Genomic DNA, 17,739 nt, shown 5'->3' on the forward strand with positions numbered 1-17,739 from the left:
GTGTATACATACATATATATATATATTCATGTACAATAAATCCATGCAGTCCATCCGTTTCAGAAAATTTTATTTATTAAATGAACATATTTTGAACTCTTACCAAAAAAAAAAGCGCTGGGTTGGTCTCTTTAAAATGAATTAAAAAGCTGAACTTAAATTATGCATCTAGCAAACAAAAATGCCTGAATTTAATGTTTACGAATATGGCCGGTGCCCAGCTCTGAGAAAAATCTTACACAATTTTTTTTTTTGTGTGTAAGCGTATGCATTACTTAAATAAATGCGACCTCAGTCTTTTCTTGTGTTAACATAATTACGCCCCTAAAGTGGCCCGCATAAGCAGAAGAAGAGACGGTCGGCGTCACTCACGGCATTGTGTTTACGGAAGTAAATATGGTGCAGCATGTCAGGGCATTTCGACAGTGGAGAGATTCGGTCAAAAGTAGAAATACAGCATTTGGGGTAAATGATGAGGGGAGGCTTTTTCGATCTCATTTCATGGAGAGGTCACGTCACGTCATAACCGCGCGTAAAAGATGAGCCGATCGAGGCGTGGCTGAATTACTACTCTCGCCATAAATGTCCACTTTATGCTTCATGTTTCAAGCGGGATTAAATTAAAGTCAAATATAAAGTCAATACAATATAAAAAAATTTCACGTCATTCCTCAATTTTCAGCAAAACAGGCGCCCATCAGTGACAGATCAGTCACATAGGCGGAGCACCCAGCTATGATTGTTACTACACATGTGAATAAACCTGTTGGTACCCCTGTTAATGAAAGAAAAACACACAGTGGTCACATAAGTAACTTAAATCTGGAAAAAGTAATAAATGAAAAAATAAATCCTGAAAAATTGGACATTGTTTTTGAATTATGGTCAACAGAATTATTTAAAAACCAAACTCATATAACAAGCCTGGACAAAAATGCTGGTAATCTTAATATTTTGTTGCACAACCTTTTGAGGTTGAAACAGGCCCTGCTAGCATCTAGCAGTTATTAGCTGCTAATGGGTTTGCGAAACAGCATTTGGTGTAGACCATTTGATGGCTGTGGCTGTCAAATATTTGAGTATTCCAATATCCCCCTGAAAATTCTAACGCATAATCGAGTTTTCGGATGAAATATATTTTTCCTTGGTTTAATAAAGAACAAGAGAAAATAACATTTCACTTAAGAATACAGTTTTTCTTAAATTTATATTTTTCATAGCAGCAAGCTGTATTTTCTTGTCAAGACAAGTCAAGCCAGCCGCCAAAACGATTTTTCATCCTTTGCATGCTGCGAGTGGTAACTTCAAAATAAAAGCCAACCAAGGCACTGATGTCCATGTGCAGTATTTAAAAGGTTTTTGCAACTTTCATGAAGCATGATTCATATTTTATACACTTTAGCAGCCTTATTTTTTATAAATTTTTTAGATATATTCAAATTTAGCAGCCTTGTTTACATTACTCTTCTCTGTGTTGTCAAATTCACAAGATTTTATTTTCACTTTACGAGAACTTAAAAAAAGGCATCAATTTCTCCTTTGCAGCCTTAATATTGCAATGCGTTGATCTGAGTGAGGTTAGTAGTACAGTCATAGCCATAAAAGCAGTCGTACTAATAATTACTTAAACGGCTTAAATAATACAGTATAAAGACACAAAATATTAAGTAATCGCTAAAATTCACTGCATTATGGTCCATATTCTCCCATGTGCTTAAAGGGATGGTTGGGCCGATGGCCATGCTTTCACTAACAAGTTCATTTTATATATTTTTTGATTGGGAAAATTAAAAGAGTTGCCATTTTCTATTTCATCAATACATTTGGGAGAAATTAGGAAATAAGTTACTCCATGAATAATGCCTCTTGTAAATGATTTTTTTTTAATGTCCCTATTTTAGACAATGGCAGTTGTACATAAAATACTCTTTATGCCGTATTTTGTCCAAAAAACGGCTCTGCTTTTGAGGTGTTATAACTTTGTCATCCCCCCGTGAGCCGTCACCTTATCGTGGTGGAGGGGTTTGCGCACCCCAATGATCCTAGGAGCTACGTTGTCTGGGGCTTTATGCCCCTGGTAGGGTCACCCATGGCAAACAGGTCCTAGGTGAGGGACCAGACTAAGCACGGCTCAAAATGACCCCTTATGATGAATAAAATTAACGGACCACGTTTTCCCTCGCCCGGACGCGGGTCACCGGGGCCCCCTTCTGGAGCCAGGCCTGGAGGTGGGGCTCGATGGCGAGCGCCTGGTGGCCGGGCCTGCACCCATGGGGCCCGGCCGGGCTCAGCCCGAAAAGGACACGTGGATCCCCTTCCTATGGGCTCACCACTGGTGGGAGGGGCCAAAGGGGTCGGGTGCCGTGTGAGCTGGGCGGCGGCAGAAGACAAGGACCTTGGCGGTCCGATCCCCGGCAGCAAAAACTAGCTCTTGGGACATGGAATGTCACCTCTCTGGCAGGGAAGGAGCCTGAGCTGGTGTGTGAGGCTGAGAGGTTCCGATTAGATATAGTCGGGCTCACCTCCACGCACAGCTTGGGTTCTGGTCCCAGTCCTCTCGAGATGGGTTGGACACTCTTCCACTCTGGAGTTGCCCAGGGTGAGAGGCGCCGAGCAGGTGTGGGCATACTTATTGCCCCCCGGCTTGGCGCCTGTACATTGGGGTTTACCCCGGTGGACGAGAGGGTAGCCTCCCTCCGCCTGAGGGTGGGGGGACGGGTCCTGAATGTTGTTTGTGCTTATGCACCAAACGGCAGCGCAGAGTACCCACCCTTTTTGGAGTCCTTGGAGGGTGTGCTGGAGGGCGCTCCACCTGGGGACTCCATCGTTCTGCTGGGGGACTTCAATGCTCACGTGGGCAATGACAGTGAGACCTGGAGAGGTGTGATTGGGAGGAACGGCCCCCCCGATCTGAACCCGAGCGGTGTTCGGTCACTGGACTTCTGTGCTCATCACGGATTGTCCATACCGAACACCATGTTCAAGCATAAGGGTGTCCATATGTGCACTTGGCACCAGGATACCCTAGGCCGCAGTTCGATGATCGACTTTGTAGTCGTATCATCGGACTTGCGGCCGCATGTTTAGGACACTCGGGTGAAGAGGGGGGCGGAGCTGTCAACTGATCATTATCTGGTGGTGAGTAGGCTCCGATGGTGGGGGAAGATACCGGTCCGACCTGGCAGACCCAAACGTATTGTGAGGGTTTGCTGGGAACGTCTGGCAGAATCCCCTGTCAGAAGGAGTTTCAACTCCCACCTCCGGCAGAACTTTTCCCACGTCCCGGGGGAGGCGGGGGACATCAAGTCCGAGTGGACCATGTTTCGTGCCTCCATTGTTGAGGCGGCCGATCGGAGCTGTGGCCGCAAGGTGGTCGGTGCCTGTCGTGGCGGCAATCCCCGAACCCGCTGGTGGACACCAGCGGTAAGGGATGCTGTCCAGCTGAAGGAGTCCTATCGGGCCTTTTTGGCCTGCGGGACCGCGCAGGCAGCTGACGGGTACCGGCTGGCCAAGCGGAATGCTGCTCTGGCGGTTGCTGAGGCAAAAACCCGGGTGTGGGAGGAGTTCGGGGAGGCCATGGAAAATGACTTCCGGACGGCTTCGAGGAAATTCTGGTCCACCATCCGACGTCTCAGGAGGGGGAAGCAGTGCACCATTAACACTGTTTATAGTGGAGATGGGGTGCTGCTGACCTCAACTCGGGACGTTGTGGGTCGGTGGGGAGAGTACTTCGAAGACCTCCTCAATTCCACCGACACGCCTTCCACTGAGGAAGCAGAGCCTGGAGACTCTGAGGTGGGCTCTCCTATCTCTGGGGTTGAAGTAACCGAGGTAGTCAAAAAGCTCCTCGGTGGCAAAGCCCCGGGGGTGGATGAGATCCGCCCGGAGTTCATAAAGGATGTTGAGGATGTTGAGGGGTTGTCATGGTTGACACGTCTCTACAACATCGCGTGGACATCGGGGACAGTGCCTCTGGATTGGCAGACCGGGGTGGTGGTCCCCCTTTTTAAGAAGGGGGACCGGAGGGTGTGCTCCAATTACAGAGGGATCACACTCCTCAGCCTCCCCGGCAAGGTCTATCCAGGGGTGCTGGAGAGGAGGGTCCGTCGGAAGGTCGAATCCCGGATTCAGGAGGAGCAATGTGGTTTTCGTCCTGGCCGTGGAACAGTGGACCAGCTCTACACCCTCAGCAGGGTCCTCGAGGGTGCATGGGAGTTTGCCCAACCGGTCTACATGTGTTTTGTGGACTTGGAGAAGGCGTTCGACCGTGTCCCTCGGGGAGTTCTGTGGGGGGTGCTTCGGGAGTACGGGGTACCGAGCCCCCTGATAAGGGCTGTCCGGTCCCTGTACCACCGATGCCAGAGTTTGGTCCGAATTGCCGGCAGTAAGTCAGATTCGTTTCCTGTGGGGGTTGGACTCCGCCAAGGCTGCCCTTTGTCACCGATTCTGTTCATAACCTTTATGGACAGAATTTCTAGGCGCAGCCGAGGGGGTCCAGTTTGGTGGCCTCAGTATTGCATCTCTGCTTTTTGCAGATGATGTGGTACTGTTGGCTTCTTCAAGCCGCGATCTCCAACTCTCGCTGGAGCAGTTCGCAGCCGAGTGTGAAACGGTCGGAATGAAGATCAGCACCTCCAAATCTGAGACCATGGTCCTCAGTCGGAAAAGGGTGGCGTGCCCTCTCCGGGTCGGGGATGGGATTCTGACCCAAGTGGAGGAGTTCAAGTATCTTGGGGTCTTGTTCACGAGTGAGGGTAAGATGGAATGGGAGATCGACAGGCGGATCGGTGCAGCGTCTGCTGTGATGCGGACCCTGTATTGGTCTGTCGTGGTGAAGAAGGAGCTTAGCCGAAAGGCGAAGCTCTCAATTTACCGGTCGATCTACGTTCCTACTCTCACCTATGGTCATGAGCTGTGGGTCATGACCGAAAGAACAAGATCTCGGATACAAGCGGCCGAAATGGGTTTCCTTCGCAGGGTGTCCGGGCTCTCCCTTAGAGATAGGGTGAGAAGTTCGGCCATCCGGGAGGGACTCAGAGTCGAGCTGCTGCTCCTCCGCGTGGAGAGGAGCCAGTTGAGGTGGCTCGGGCATCTGATTAGGATGCCTCCCGGACGCCGCCCTGGTGAGGTGTTCCGGGCATGTCCCACCGGCAGGAGACCCCGAGGACGACCCAGAACACGCCGGAGAGACTATGTCTCCCGGCTTGCCTGGGAACGCCTTGGGATCCTTCCGGAAGAGCTGGAGGATGTTGCTGGGGAGAGGGAAGTCTGGGCTTCCCTGCTGAAGCTGCTGCCTCCGCGACCCGACTTCGGATAAGCGGGAGATAATGGATGGATGGATGGATGGATAACTTTGTCATTTTTGATTGTTTTTTTCACTTCCAGCCACTCAAAATGTTCAGGGGGATCAGAGCTATGCGTAAATATACACTCGTGCCATGTTGACGTTTTTACCCCTCTCACGCTATTTTGACCAAAAAATGGACAACACTTTGAAATGTGATAAGTCATTTCTGAATATTTTTTCACTTTCAACCACTCAAAATGTTCATTGGCACCAGACCTATCCATGCATATATAGTTTTATTTATTTATTTTCTTATGCCCTCTATGGACAATAACAGCTGTGGTATGCTAATAGCAAAACTAACTATGCAGTATATATCCCCCAAAAAATTCAAATTGTAATATTTCATATGGCCTAACTAGAGCTTTGAATAAGTCAATAAGTCATAACAAAAGATTTTTTTTGAATGTCCCTATTTTTGACAATGGCAGTTGTACATAAAATACCCCTTTATGCTGTATTTCGTCCAAAAAATGGCTCTGCTTTTGAGGTGAAACAACCGTCATTTCTGATTGTTTTCTCACTTCAAAATGTTCAGGGGGATCAGAGCTACGCGTACATATATAGTTTATTATTATTTTATCTTTTTACATGCCCTTTATGGACAATAACAGCTGTGGTATGCTAATAGCAAAACTAACTATGCTGTATATATATATTAAAAAAATCGAAATTGGAAATAAGATTTAAGATTTTTTTTTTAATGTCCCTATTTTTGACAATGGCACTTTTACATAAAATGCCATTTGTCCCAAAATGACTCGCTTGAGATGAGATGTTAGAACCAAGTCATTTCTGATTTTTCTTTTTTTTTTACTTTTTACTTACAACCACTCAAATGTTGTCCGCTGATAGTGTAGTGGTACACACGCCTGAGTTGTGTGCGGGCAGCGTGGGATCGATTCCCGCTCAGTGACAGTGTCTATGTGTGCCCTGCGACTGGCTGGCGACCAGTTCGGGGTGTAGTCTGCCTTCGCCCATTGACGGCTGGGATAGGCTCCAGCAACTCCCCGCGACCCTATATAGGATAAGCGGTTTGGAAGATGACATGACATGACACTCAAATGTTCAGGGGTACCTTAGCTACCAATACATATAGTTTTTTGTCATTTTTTTAAAATGCCATTAATAGACTACAAAAATAACATAGTGTTATGACCGTAACTTGACATATGCCCTATATTGTGTATCGTGTGTGTATCAGAGTAGAAAATGTTATACAGGGTAATTAGAACCTTGAAAAGGTCAAAGTCACAACCCAACTATGAAAACATAACTGAATTTATATGAATAAAACAAAGAACAACTACTGAACAAACTAGTACAACAAGAAGAACAAATACTAAAACAGGAACAAGAACACTTCTTTTTTTTTTAACAATTACAACACAGCGCTCTCATGTGCTGGCGGCATATAGGCATGCCACATTCCGCACAAACGTTTGATGCCCTTAATGGCTTTTTCAATAGGCACATTGCTTTCTCTTTGGTGAGGGCCCCCCTGTGGCCCTCCTGCTGGGAACCCTCTGCTTGAGCACGCCGCTCTCTGCGCTTAATTTCAGGTGCAATTAGTGCAAGTCCAACTTCTTTCAAAAAAAGTCTACGTTTGTTTGTTTTGCCCCGGTTCCACCCTGGTTAACGTTTGTGAATAAAACAAATCCATTGAAAGAAGAGACGTCCAACATGTGGAAAAAAAGCCGCAGGGGCCACTTTATGGACCGCCGACCGGTGGAGTACGTGTTACATGCCTGCAAAATCAAAACATAGAAAAAACATCAGATTACATCAGAGGACAAGACATCTTTTATATTGGTCAAACTTGTGCTTACCTGGTCGAGGTGATCGACTGCACCCTTGCATTTGTTGTAATCCAGTATTATCCTGGGATTCCTCTTTTCTCCCTCCACCACCTCTGGGTCTCTATGCTTTGTGCTGAACACCAGGACGTTTTTCTCTTTTTTTGGGATGTACGATGCACGGTTGTCATTTTGGGGGCAAAGGCAGACAAGCTCGTCAGAGGATCTCTGCCTCTCATCTGCAGGAGCTGTGGGGGGATATCAGGCTTGTTGCGCCTAATTGTCTCGACGAGAGCCATTTTTTTGGGGGCAAATTCTTGAGCCAGGGGAATTGAACAAAACAAATTGTCTACTGTCACGGTGTGACCCTCCAAGTCTGCGCACAGCCGCAAAACGACGCGCATGCCCACATTGGTCTCCCGCTGCATGCCTGGAGCCTTGCCGGTATAGACCTCCAGCTCCCATGCGTATGACGTGGCGGTGTCACACAGTGCCCAAATCTTCAAGCCATATTTCGCCGGTTTGGAAGGCATGTACTGCTTGAATGAGCAGCGGCCCCGAAATGAGACGGGCTGCTCATCCACACAAACGTCCCGGCCGAGGTTGTACATATTCTGCAGCCGTCTGTTCCACGCTCCGAAATTGGGGACAACTTCGAAGCATGATGCCGCTGTGACATGCGCAGCTTATGGTCAAACCGGAGGGCACGGTTGATTTGTGAGAACCTGTTGTGTGACTTTGTCTCGGAAAAGCCAGGACGTCCCATCATCCTGTCCCAGAGGCTGACCGTAGCCTCATGTTTGCACCGGTACATCCCAGCCAAGATCAGCAGCCCCATATACGCATGCATCTCCTGCAAGGTGAGAGTTGACCAACCAGTGATGGTCCTCATTCCTTGCAAATTGGTAAGGTCAACAATCATTTGAACCATCTCCTTGGTGAAAAACAGTTGGAAAGCTGTCTCTGGGTTGCTGATTCTGGCGACCACGTTAACATTGGCCCGGAGGTGGGGATTGGAGGGGGGACAAAATGTCGCGCCACTTCGTGGTTCGGCGACCACAACATTTTTTCATTTTTAGACGGGCCACACCTCGTGTTCTTCCTCGTGTTCCTCCTGCACCATGTCCTCGTTCTCCTCGTTGTCCTCATTCTCCTCCTCCTCGTCCTCGTCCCCGTCCTGCTCTTCCTCCTCCTCATAGTCCTCATCTGAATCGTTTTCAGTGGAAAAATCTGAATCTTCCGCTGATTCCACGAAAGATGAGTCTGTTAAATCATCTTCTTCCTCCATAATGGAGCGCCGAGCTTCCTCGAGTGAATAGTATCTTGCCATCGCTTAGTGTCAGTTCCGAGAAGTAACGCAAGATGAGCAGTCCAACATATATATTGACATGAAAATGATTTGATCCAATAGGAGGACAAAAAAAATTCAAACGCAGACCAGTAAGAGTTGAGATTCAAACAACAAGAGCACTTTTTAAGTGATAACCCCTCCCACACGTGAATACTCGTAAAGGCGGATCTCTCGACCAATGAAAAGTGTTGGATTTCAAATAATATTTGCACTGCAATGCAATGCTTCCATCCAAAGCACTGCAATACTGCATGTGCATGCGCGAACACGCGTGAAGATGCACGCTTGCATTGTATGCATGCATAATGCGCGTTGACGTGTAGCGCGCGTGCACGCGCACGCATGTGCACGTTCAATGTGCGCGCACACACACATGCACACACACACACACACACACCTCCTCTGGCAATGTAAGCAGTTATGGATTTTTTTTTACATGCAGCTATAGTGACTTTAATGAAGAGCCCTTACTGAACCAGGAAAATCATTCATTAGTCTCTGGCGCCAAGTGGTGGTTCAGAGGTGTAAACTCACAAATATATATTTTCCCCATGTAATTCAGTCGCCTGTGAAGGGATTTGTTTGGCTATCGCGGGAAATTCATTACAAAACATCAGGTTTACAGTGTATTGAAAATTGGTGTTTATAATGGGAGTCAATGTGCCAAAAAATTGGACATTTCCGTGAATAAGGGGCTAAAAATGTGTACTCCCAAATGCAGTGGTGTAGAGATTACAGCTTGGTGCCATGTTGACCCTTAATGTATTTTAACATACTGTGTGTAATTTCAGCTCCGTAGAGTTTTTTTCTATGCTTTTTCTATGATGGTAACACATGAAAGACATCAAAAAGCCAAAAAATGGACAAATACGTCATAAGGGTTAAACATTCTTGTTTTTCTTACTTTTACATTGCTGAACAGTGAAGAATCAATTGAAACATAATTAAAAGCTTTGAAAACAAATATTCAATCCTGACCTTATTTGACGCAATTCAATGAAGGCCAAATTGAAATATAGGGCTCATCTCTTTTTGGGTTCATGTTTTTTATATCTGACTCCAGGGAAGTAGTGCCTCAGCAGTCATGAACCTCACCGCACGTCTCTGGTTGCTCCCAAACGATGCGGTGTAATCCTTTCAAAATCAATCCCAAGAAGTATTTGTGTAGGCAGTATCAAAAATCGTTTGTGCGTGTGTCACGCACATGTGACGTCTCTGGGTGATCCAGTCACAACCAAGGACAATATAGTTAACAAAAACAAAATTGAATATTAAAACATTGTCCTGAAGCAAACTACATCATTTGGTGGCAGCAAATTCAAAAGCGCTACCAGATGACGTTGCACCTAACCCAAAATGTGATGCAAGGTAACAAGTACTGCACTCTCCTTTTTTTGGTTTGGATGAGGAAAAAATAAGGAATAAGGAAAAGGCTAAATAAATCACAAGCATTTTACATCTATCCATCTATGTATCTGTACATCTATCACCCATCCAATCAATATGACCTTATTTAACCGTGATAAAAAACTAAAACCAATAGTAAGACTAATAACAACAAAAATATAGCAAAGCATTAAAAAATGAATAAAAACTAACATACCCACTTGGAAAACTAATTATAGCTAACTAAATTCAAAACTCAAAATTCGATTTAAAATAAAATGAACTATGATGCAAAATCCAAAATTATTATAACACTGATGACAACTCACCATATTATCGAATTCATTACAACTAAAATATCAGCTTCTCACTGCTGTAGAGAAAGAAACAAAATTTCATTGCCGTAAGAAGGTACATATACAATAGAATTATCCTTGGAGCATAAAATGATGACGCCTGCTCAGATGAGAGGCGAAAACCTCATTGATCACTGCTCATCTGAACTACCCACTTGTTATTCTCAAAGAGGAAGTCAGTGCAAACATATTTTTTTCAAGAATATGTTCTATGCGAGCCCACTAGTTGAATCAGGGCATTCTGATAAATATTGCATTTGTGGGATAAGTGTTAATCCACTTGTTTTTAGCAATCTCTGGCTGAGCCGTGATTGGTCGTCATTTTCAGTCGACATAAGACAAAATGGCCGCTAAAAACTAGATGGCTAAAAACAAGTGGATTAACACTTATTCCACAAACGCAATATTTATCAGAATGCCCTGACATCTGAGAGAATCTTTTTCCATAAACTGTGCAGATAAAGGGCGGCACGTGAGGACTGATTAGCATGTCCGCCTCACAGTACAGAGATGGCAGGTTCAAATCCGGGCTCCGGCCTTTGTGTTTTTTCTCCCTGTACTCCGTTTTTTTCCCACATACCAATAACATGCATGGTAGGTTACTTGAAAACTCGAAATTGGGACAATTTAAAAGAGTACTTGTAAGAGTGAATGTTAGAATGTTTGTCTATGTGTGGACTGCGATTGCGTGGGAACCAGTTCAGGGGGCAACCCGCTTACTGCACGGGGACGGTTGGGGCTCTAGCATGCCTGTGACCATTGTGAAGATTAGTAGTTTGGTAAATGGGTGGATAGATATACAGGCAAAATGATTCTGAACAGTGTGTGTGTGTTGTGTATTTTTTTTTAGCTTCTCTTCTCAGAGAATCTTTGATGACCACAAATGGCAAACAAACATTTTCTCCACAGTGTATGATCTTGTGTGCCTTTTTTGGTCTTCCTAGCGAGAGAATCTTTGACCACAAACTAATCCGACAAAAGGTTTAACACCTGTGTGGGTTCTTGTGTGTGTTTTAAAGTTTTCTTTGTGAGAAAATCTTTGGCTGCAGTTTGTGCAGGCAAAAGTTTCTCCCCAGTGTGTTTTCTTGTATTTTTAAGTTTTCCTTCTGAATGAAACACAAACTGAGCAGACAAAAGGTTTCTCACTGGTGTGGTTTCTTGTGTGTACGTTTAAGCTTCCTTTTCTTCCCAGTGTAGTTGATTGTGTGTGTTAAGCTTCCCTTCCGAGAGAATCTTTGACCACAACCTGAGCAAGCAAAATGTTTCTGAAAAATGTGGGTTCTTGTGTGTCTTTTAAAGGGTGTGGTCCGAGAGAATGTTTGTCCACAAACTGAGCAGGCAAAAGGTTTCTCCCCAGTGTGAGTTCTTGTGTGTTTTTTTAAGCTTTCCTTTCGAGAGAATCTTTGGGCACAATCTAAGCAGCCAAAAGGTTTCTCACCAGTGTGGGTTCTTATGTGTCCTTTCAAGTGTGTGTCCCGAGAGAATCTTTGGCCACAAACTGAGCAAGCAAAAGGCTTCTCACCAGTGTGGGTTCTTGTATGTCCTTTCAAGTGTGTGCTCCGAGCGAATCTTTGGCCACAAACTGAGCAGGCAAAGGGTTTCTCACCTGTGTGAGTTCTGGTGTGTACTTTTAAGTTTCCCTTCTGAGAGAATGTTTGGTCGCAAACTGTGCAGGCAAAAGGTCTCTCCCCAGTATGTGTTGTTGTGTGTCTTTTTAAGTCTCCCTTCCAAGAGAATCCTTGGCCACAAACTGAGCAGACAAATGGTTTCTCAGCAGTGTGAGTTCTCATGTGTAGGTTTATGCTTCCCTTCTGTGAGAATCTTTGGCCACACTCTGAGCAGGCAAAAAGTCTCTCCCCAGTGTGTGTTCGTGTGTGTCTTTCTAAGACTCCCTTCGAAGAGAATCCTTTGCCACAAACAGAGCGGGCAAAAGGTTTCTTACCAGTGTGCATTGTCATGCATTGTTTCAAATGGCTCTTATAAGCAAATGTTTTGCCACACTGAGGATATTTGCAGGGTTTGTTGTCAGAGTGACACGTCATATCACCTTCAGACTCTTCATCATCCGTAGCAGCAGCAGCGTGAGGAGCATCTGACAACGTGTCGTCACTATCGGATAGTGGAGCTAAGAGGCCATCTGCTATCATGTGTTGACATGAACTGCTGATTGGAGGCTCCGCCCATCTGCTTGCCTCATTCTGATCTTCATCTTTCTTCAAACGAACACCAATCGATGGCAACTTGCAAATATCCTCCTGCTGCTCTTTGATAAGGGCGAGCTCCTGTCCTTCCTCTTTCATGCAAGGGTGCTCTGGCTCCTCCACTTTTTTAATGTAAGGGGATTGCTGCTCCTCTTCCTCTTTAAAGTGGGGGACCGCTTCGTCCTCCTCTTCCTCTTTAATGGGTGGGGGATCTGGCTCTTGCCACTCAGAAGGAACATCTCCACTGATGTCTGCAAGACACATTAAGTCACATGGTATTATCGTTCATTAGGGGTGTAATGGTACACGTGGGTGTATTAATACGTTTCGGTATGGCATGTTCGGTTCGGTCCTCTTGCGTTCGGTTCGGTCCATTTATTAGCGCGAGTTTACGCACGGGTGCTATTGACTGTTGCATGCGGGAGAGGAGGGCGGCGGCACTAAAGAGGAGCCAGGGCACCAGAAGTCGTGATAAATCATAAATGCATGGATAAATGGCATTATAATGGCATACGCAAAAAAAGCCAGAGCTCGAAGGTCGACTGTACACTACGGTAGGGCTGAATGATTTTAGGAAAAAATTGTATCGCGATGGGCGGCACGGTGGTCGACTGGTTAGCACGTCCGCCTCACAGTTCAGAGGTCGTGGGTTCGATCCCGGCTCCGGCCTCCCTGTGTGGAGTTTGCATGTTCTCCCCGTGCCTGCGTGGGTTTTCTCCGGGCACTCCGGTTTCCTCCCACATTCCAAAAACATGCATGGTAAGTTGATTGGATACTCTAAATTGCCCCTAGGTGTGATTGTGAGTGCGGATGTTTGTCTCTGTGTGCCCAGCGATTGGCTGGCAACCAGTTCAGGGTGTCCCCCGCCTACTGCCCAAAGACAGCTGGGATAGGCTCCAGCACGCCCCGCGACCCTTGTGAGGAGAAGCGGTACAGATAATGGATGGATGGATTGTATCGCGATTTTTCTGACTGAAATTGCGATTTCAATTTCATTTGGTCTATGATAAGATTTTGGGCTATGAGACTACGTGACATAGGAGGCCAGTAGCGATTTTGCCAGCTAAAAAACACACTTTACTGAGCATGGTTTGTTAAAAAGTGATCAGTTAAAACTGTAAACTGTGTCAGGCTCTCAGCCCCAGTGTGTGCGGCGTCGTTCACGTCTACTGCCTTTGAAAGGTAATCCAACGGCTCTTGCCAGCACTTGAATGCTGCTAGCGCTCGCCAGCACAATAACACCAGAAAAAGTTGAAAGTTGTGTCGCTAGTCGTTTTTTCAAGAGTTGCTTGAGGGGTCTGAAAACTCGCTGAATATAGCTATAAAGTCGCAAAGCTGGCAACATTGATCAGTGTAATGAAGTTGTTTTTTTAGTGCCCTTAATTGACGATTGAACATTATTTCTTGTGTTGTGTTGTTGTTGAGTCGGCAGCAATAGTTTTTGATGGCAAACGGCCCCAAACCGTCTGGAAGACAGTCAAGTCAGCCGTTACGCGGCGACATGCTACCGGGAACAACTTCAAAATAAACACGTACCTAGGCATTGATTTCCATAAATTATTTGGTAAGGTGAGCTTTTTGAAACAAGCTTTATTTGAAAGTTGGCCTTCTTACCATGTTTCCGGCATGTTATTGTCCTGCTTGCGGTTAGCTTGAGTAGTTCTTGACGGTGTGAATGCAAATAAGGGGGTACCCGAGGCAGAAAAAAATGCCTTGAGCATTTTTTATTTTAATAAATCGAGGTACCCAAATTACTCAGGGATTTGTTTCATCCCTAATAAACACTAGAGTAATACGAGGCGCAAAATCCTTCTAAAAAATACATGTACATCAATGCTTTATTTTGAAGTTGGCCCTCACAGCACGTGAATAGTACAAACAATAGTTAGGGCAGGTGGCTTATACAATACAATACAATTTTATTTGAATAGCACATTTCACAACAGCTACAGCTGTAACAAAACACTTTACATTATGGTTGCACGGTATACCAGAATCAGTATAGTATCACAAAATTGGAGTTTTTAAAACGGTACTATACCTGCATTTAAAAACAAACGGTACTTTTATTTCATTTTATTGAATGTGAATGAATTGGTAAATTGGAGCCTGTCTTTTTAAGCGCAAGTGTGACGTAGTTGCCCATGCGCCTCCGCCTCCTTATGCTCACAGGCAGAGTGAAAGTGAAGTCGCGCAGACAAAGCAGGTGGAAGACCACGAGGAACACAGCCCGTACTCGTTGCTAAAACGGGGACCCGAAGTACGGTGTGAAAGTACTTCGGGTTCAAACCGAATGACAAAGGCGAGCCAGTGCTTCTGTGCTACAAAGTGCTTCAAAGTCTGCCTCGCGAAGGGAGGCAACATGTCAAATTAGTCCAAACATTTGAAGGACAACCATGCAAATTTGTTCCGCGACTTCTGTGAAGAACGACAGGTGATAATGTTGTTCACCAGTTCACTACACTATGATGTCAATGAAATTAGTATAAAGCTCCTCCCAGCCCAGTCGTAAACTTTCAGTAGCTGACATACAAAGAGCTCAAACATGTCCAGGGGGTGAAATGAAGATGTTTTATTTGCCAAATGTGAGCGATTACGGGTGCTATTTCATCCACAAATCCATCAAAGTCCTTATCTTCGGTGTCCGAAACGAAAAGCTGGGCAAACTCTCCATTAAACACGCTAGGTTCGCTTTCATCATTGTCCGAGTCAGTCTCGTTGCCGTGCGGCTCCTCAGAAACAATGCCGGCTTTTGCGAAAGCTCGCACAACAGTGCAAGCGAACACTTTAGCCCAAGCATCCACAATCCATTCACAATTTGTGGCGTAACTTGCCCAGCGCTGCCTCCCAGTCTTTATGAAGCTGTGTTCGCCATTCGTCATACGTCACTCCCACATCGCTCGCAATTTAACTTTGAACGCCCTATTTACACCGATGTCCAGTGGTTGGAGTTCATTTGTTAACCCTCCAGGAATAATGGCAAACTCGGAGTTCATTTGCTTCACTCGGTTTTTCACAGCGGCTGTGAGATGGGCGCGCATGGAGTCACAGATTAGCGACGGTGACGTGTGGAACAAACATCCGGTCGCTTTGGCTAGTTTCACACCGCAGGTCTTAATGCTCAATTTTGATTTTTTTGTGTAAACGTTCATATTACATGTTAGATGCGACCTCAGTCTTGCCTGCTGTATGAACAGATTGCGTCACAAAAGTGACCTGCATGCGAGACGACGTCACCCCCGATGTTGTGTTTGCGGAAGTAAATGTGGTCCAGCGTGTCAGGGCATTTATACAGTGAAGCGATTAGGTATGAGGTAGAAATAAATACAGTACTTAGGGAAAATCACCCGCAGTCAGCCACTCTCTTATTTTCTCCTCGTTCATCCAGCCCTTTTGATTGGCCTTGATGATGACTCTGGCCGGAAACTTTTCTTTCGGTAGCATCTTGCACTTAAAAATCACCATAGGTGGCAGTTTCAATCCATTACCATGGCAACCAAGCACAACAGTAAAAGCAGACTTCTCGTGTCCCGTTGTACGTATCGCTCCCGCGCTGGTCTCCTTCTTCTCCACAGTGTGGTTCACCGGGATGTCAAACGTGAGCGGCCATGCTGGTGGTTGGCCCGGATGCGTTTGTCGGCAATGTTTTTACTACAGTAGGAGCGGAAGAATGCCAGCTTTTCCTTGTAATCCGCCGGAAGGTGCTGAGCCACGGTGGTTCTTGCCGGGATGTGTAACAATTTGATATGTTGTTGTTGTTATTGTTGTTATCAGTTACGCCAATAGGGGGCAATCATGCACTGTTGAGAGAGTGGAAGCCGAATGTGTAACAGGTTGTTGACGCTGATAAACTGCATTTTCGAATAAATGCCGACCGAGTTGGGCTAAAGCAAAGAAGCTGGACGTGTTTTTTATTAAAAATACCCACACTTTAACAGGATGTATAGATTTTCAATGTTGTTATGCACAATGAATGCATATAACGGCACTACCTACTAGGGCGTGCCTTTGGCGTCCTCTGTGACGCCCACCCTTCTCCCTTTAACGTCCGCATGTCCTCATTCACGTCCGCCTTTTCTCTATATAACCAGCATGTTGGCAGCAAGTGCTCCCATAACATTCACAGATATTGGAACTCGGTGCGCACATAGGCCGCACTGCATTATAAGGCACACCGCCGATTTTGGAGAAAATTTTAGACTTTTAAGTGCGCCTTATAGTCGTGAAAATACGGTAAATGTTTTTCACAGGACAGTGACAATTTTCTAACTGCAAAGCCAGTAGCTGATTAGGAAACGTGGTGTGTGTCAAGTTCTTTTTGGAGAATAAACAGTCCATACAGCCCTCTCCCCACCATCCAGGAACAGGTCCATAGTCTCTCTCTCTTTTTTTTTTTTTTTTTTTGCCTTTTCAGAGCAGAGAACAAATGTACACGCGTATAATGCCTCCATCGACATGACAACACAGCTGCTTGTCCCCGACGGACAGCGCCGATGGACAGAATCGAGACAGAAGTGCGCAACGATTGGGCGGGGTCGAGTCAATGACAGACTTGTAATGTGATGTCTCGAGAGCCCGGTCCAAGACAGAACGATATTATCAGGTAGTCTGACAGCGTGACCATCGTGAATGACAAAAAAGTTGTGTAGTCTGAGAAGGCCTTCAGCTACCAGCTCTACCCTCGGAAGTGTGACGGCTCGTAGGCTAGTGAGAAGCGCGGCGGCTCCACCGAGGACGTGCCATTTTTGCGTCATTGGGTTTGAGTACTGCTGTCATAATAGTCTCTTTTTTTTAATCGTGTTATTTTACTTAATTTAATATTCTCAATTTATTGCAGTCAGTTGAGAATCGCAAACGAGCCCTTGTGTTTCACGTGCTTATTGACAACTTGGACGGCAAAATCGCCCCCTAATGATACTTATTCACTGACATTTGCAGTTTTTGCAAACTAGTTGAAGAATGAAAAGACGAATGTTGCTAAAGTGATGTTGCCCAAGTCGATTAGTCCACATGTGCTGTTCTGTGTGATTATCAACAGTGTTGGGGGTAACGCGTCACTTTTGTAACACGGTACAGTAATAAAGGTAGTAACAAAGTAATATATGGGCTGAAACTAGAAACTGAATCTGAATATTGTTGAGTTGAATGTGAATTACTTAACTTGAATATTTGAATTGAAAACTGAATTATTGAATTGAAAAATTGAATTTGAATTACATAAACTTTATATTTATTCTTTATTTTGAATCTGAATTGTTGATCTGAATTTAATTTTTTTTGTTAGAAACTGTAACCCAATAAA

General features: G+C 45.3%; 1 protein-coding gene across 3 annotated transcripts in view; it reads right to left on the reverse strand.

Moving 5' to 3' along the window:
- Window positions 1-17,739, reverse strand: part of LOC147132662 (uncharacterized) — a 62,018-nt gene that overhangs the window by 29,725 nt on the left and 14,554 nt on the right. For all 3 annotated transcript variants that reach the window (XM_086013912.1, XM_086013914.1, XM_086013913.1), the window contains exon 2: window positions 11,759-12,688. In XM_086013912.1, the coding sequence (XP_085870038.1) occupies window positions 11,759-12,688 (930 nt within the window). The remainder of the gene's footprint in view (window positions 1-11,758; window positions 12,689-17,739) is intronic.

This window comes from Filicampus tigris, chromosome 18, assembly GCF_054856515.1.
Source record: "Filicampus tigris isolate MCC_2025a chromosome 18, RoL_Ftig_1.0, whole genome shotgun sequence".
NCBI lineage: Eukaryota > Metazoa > Chordata > Actinopteri > Syngnathiformes > Syngnathidae > Filicampus > Filicampus tigris.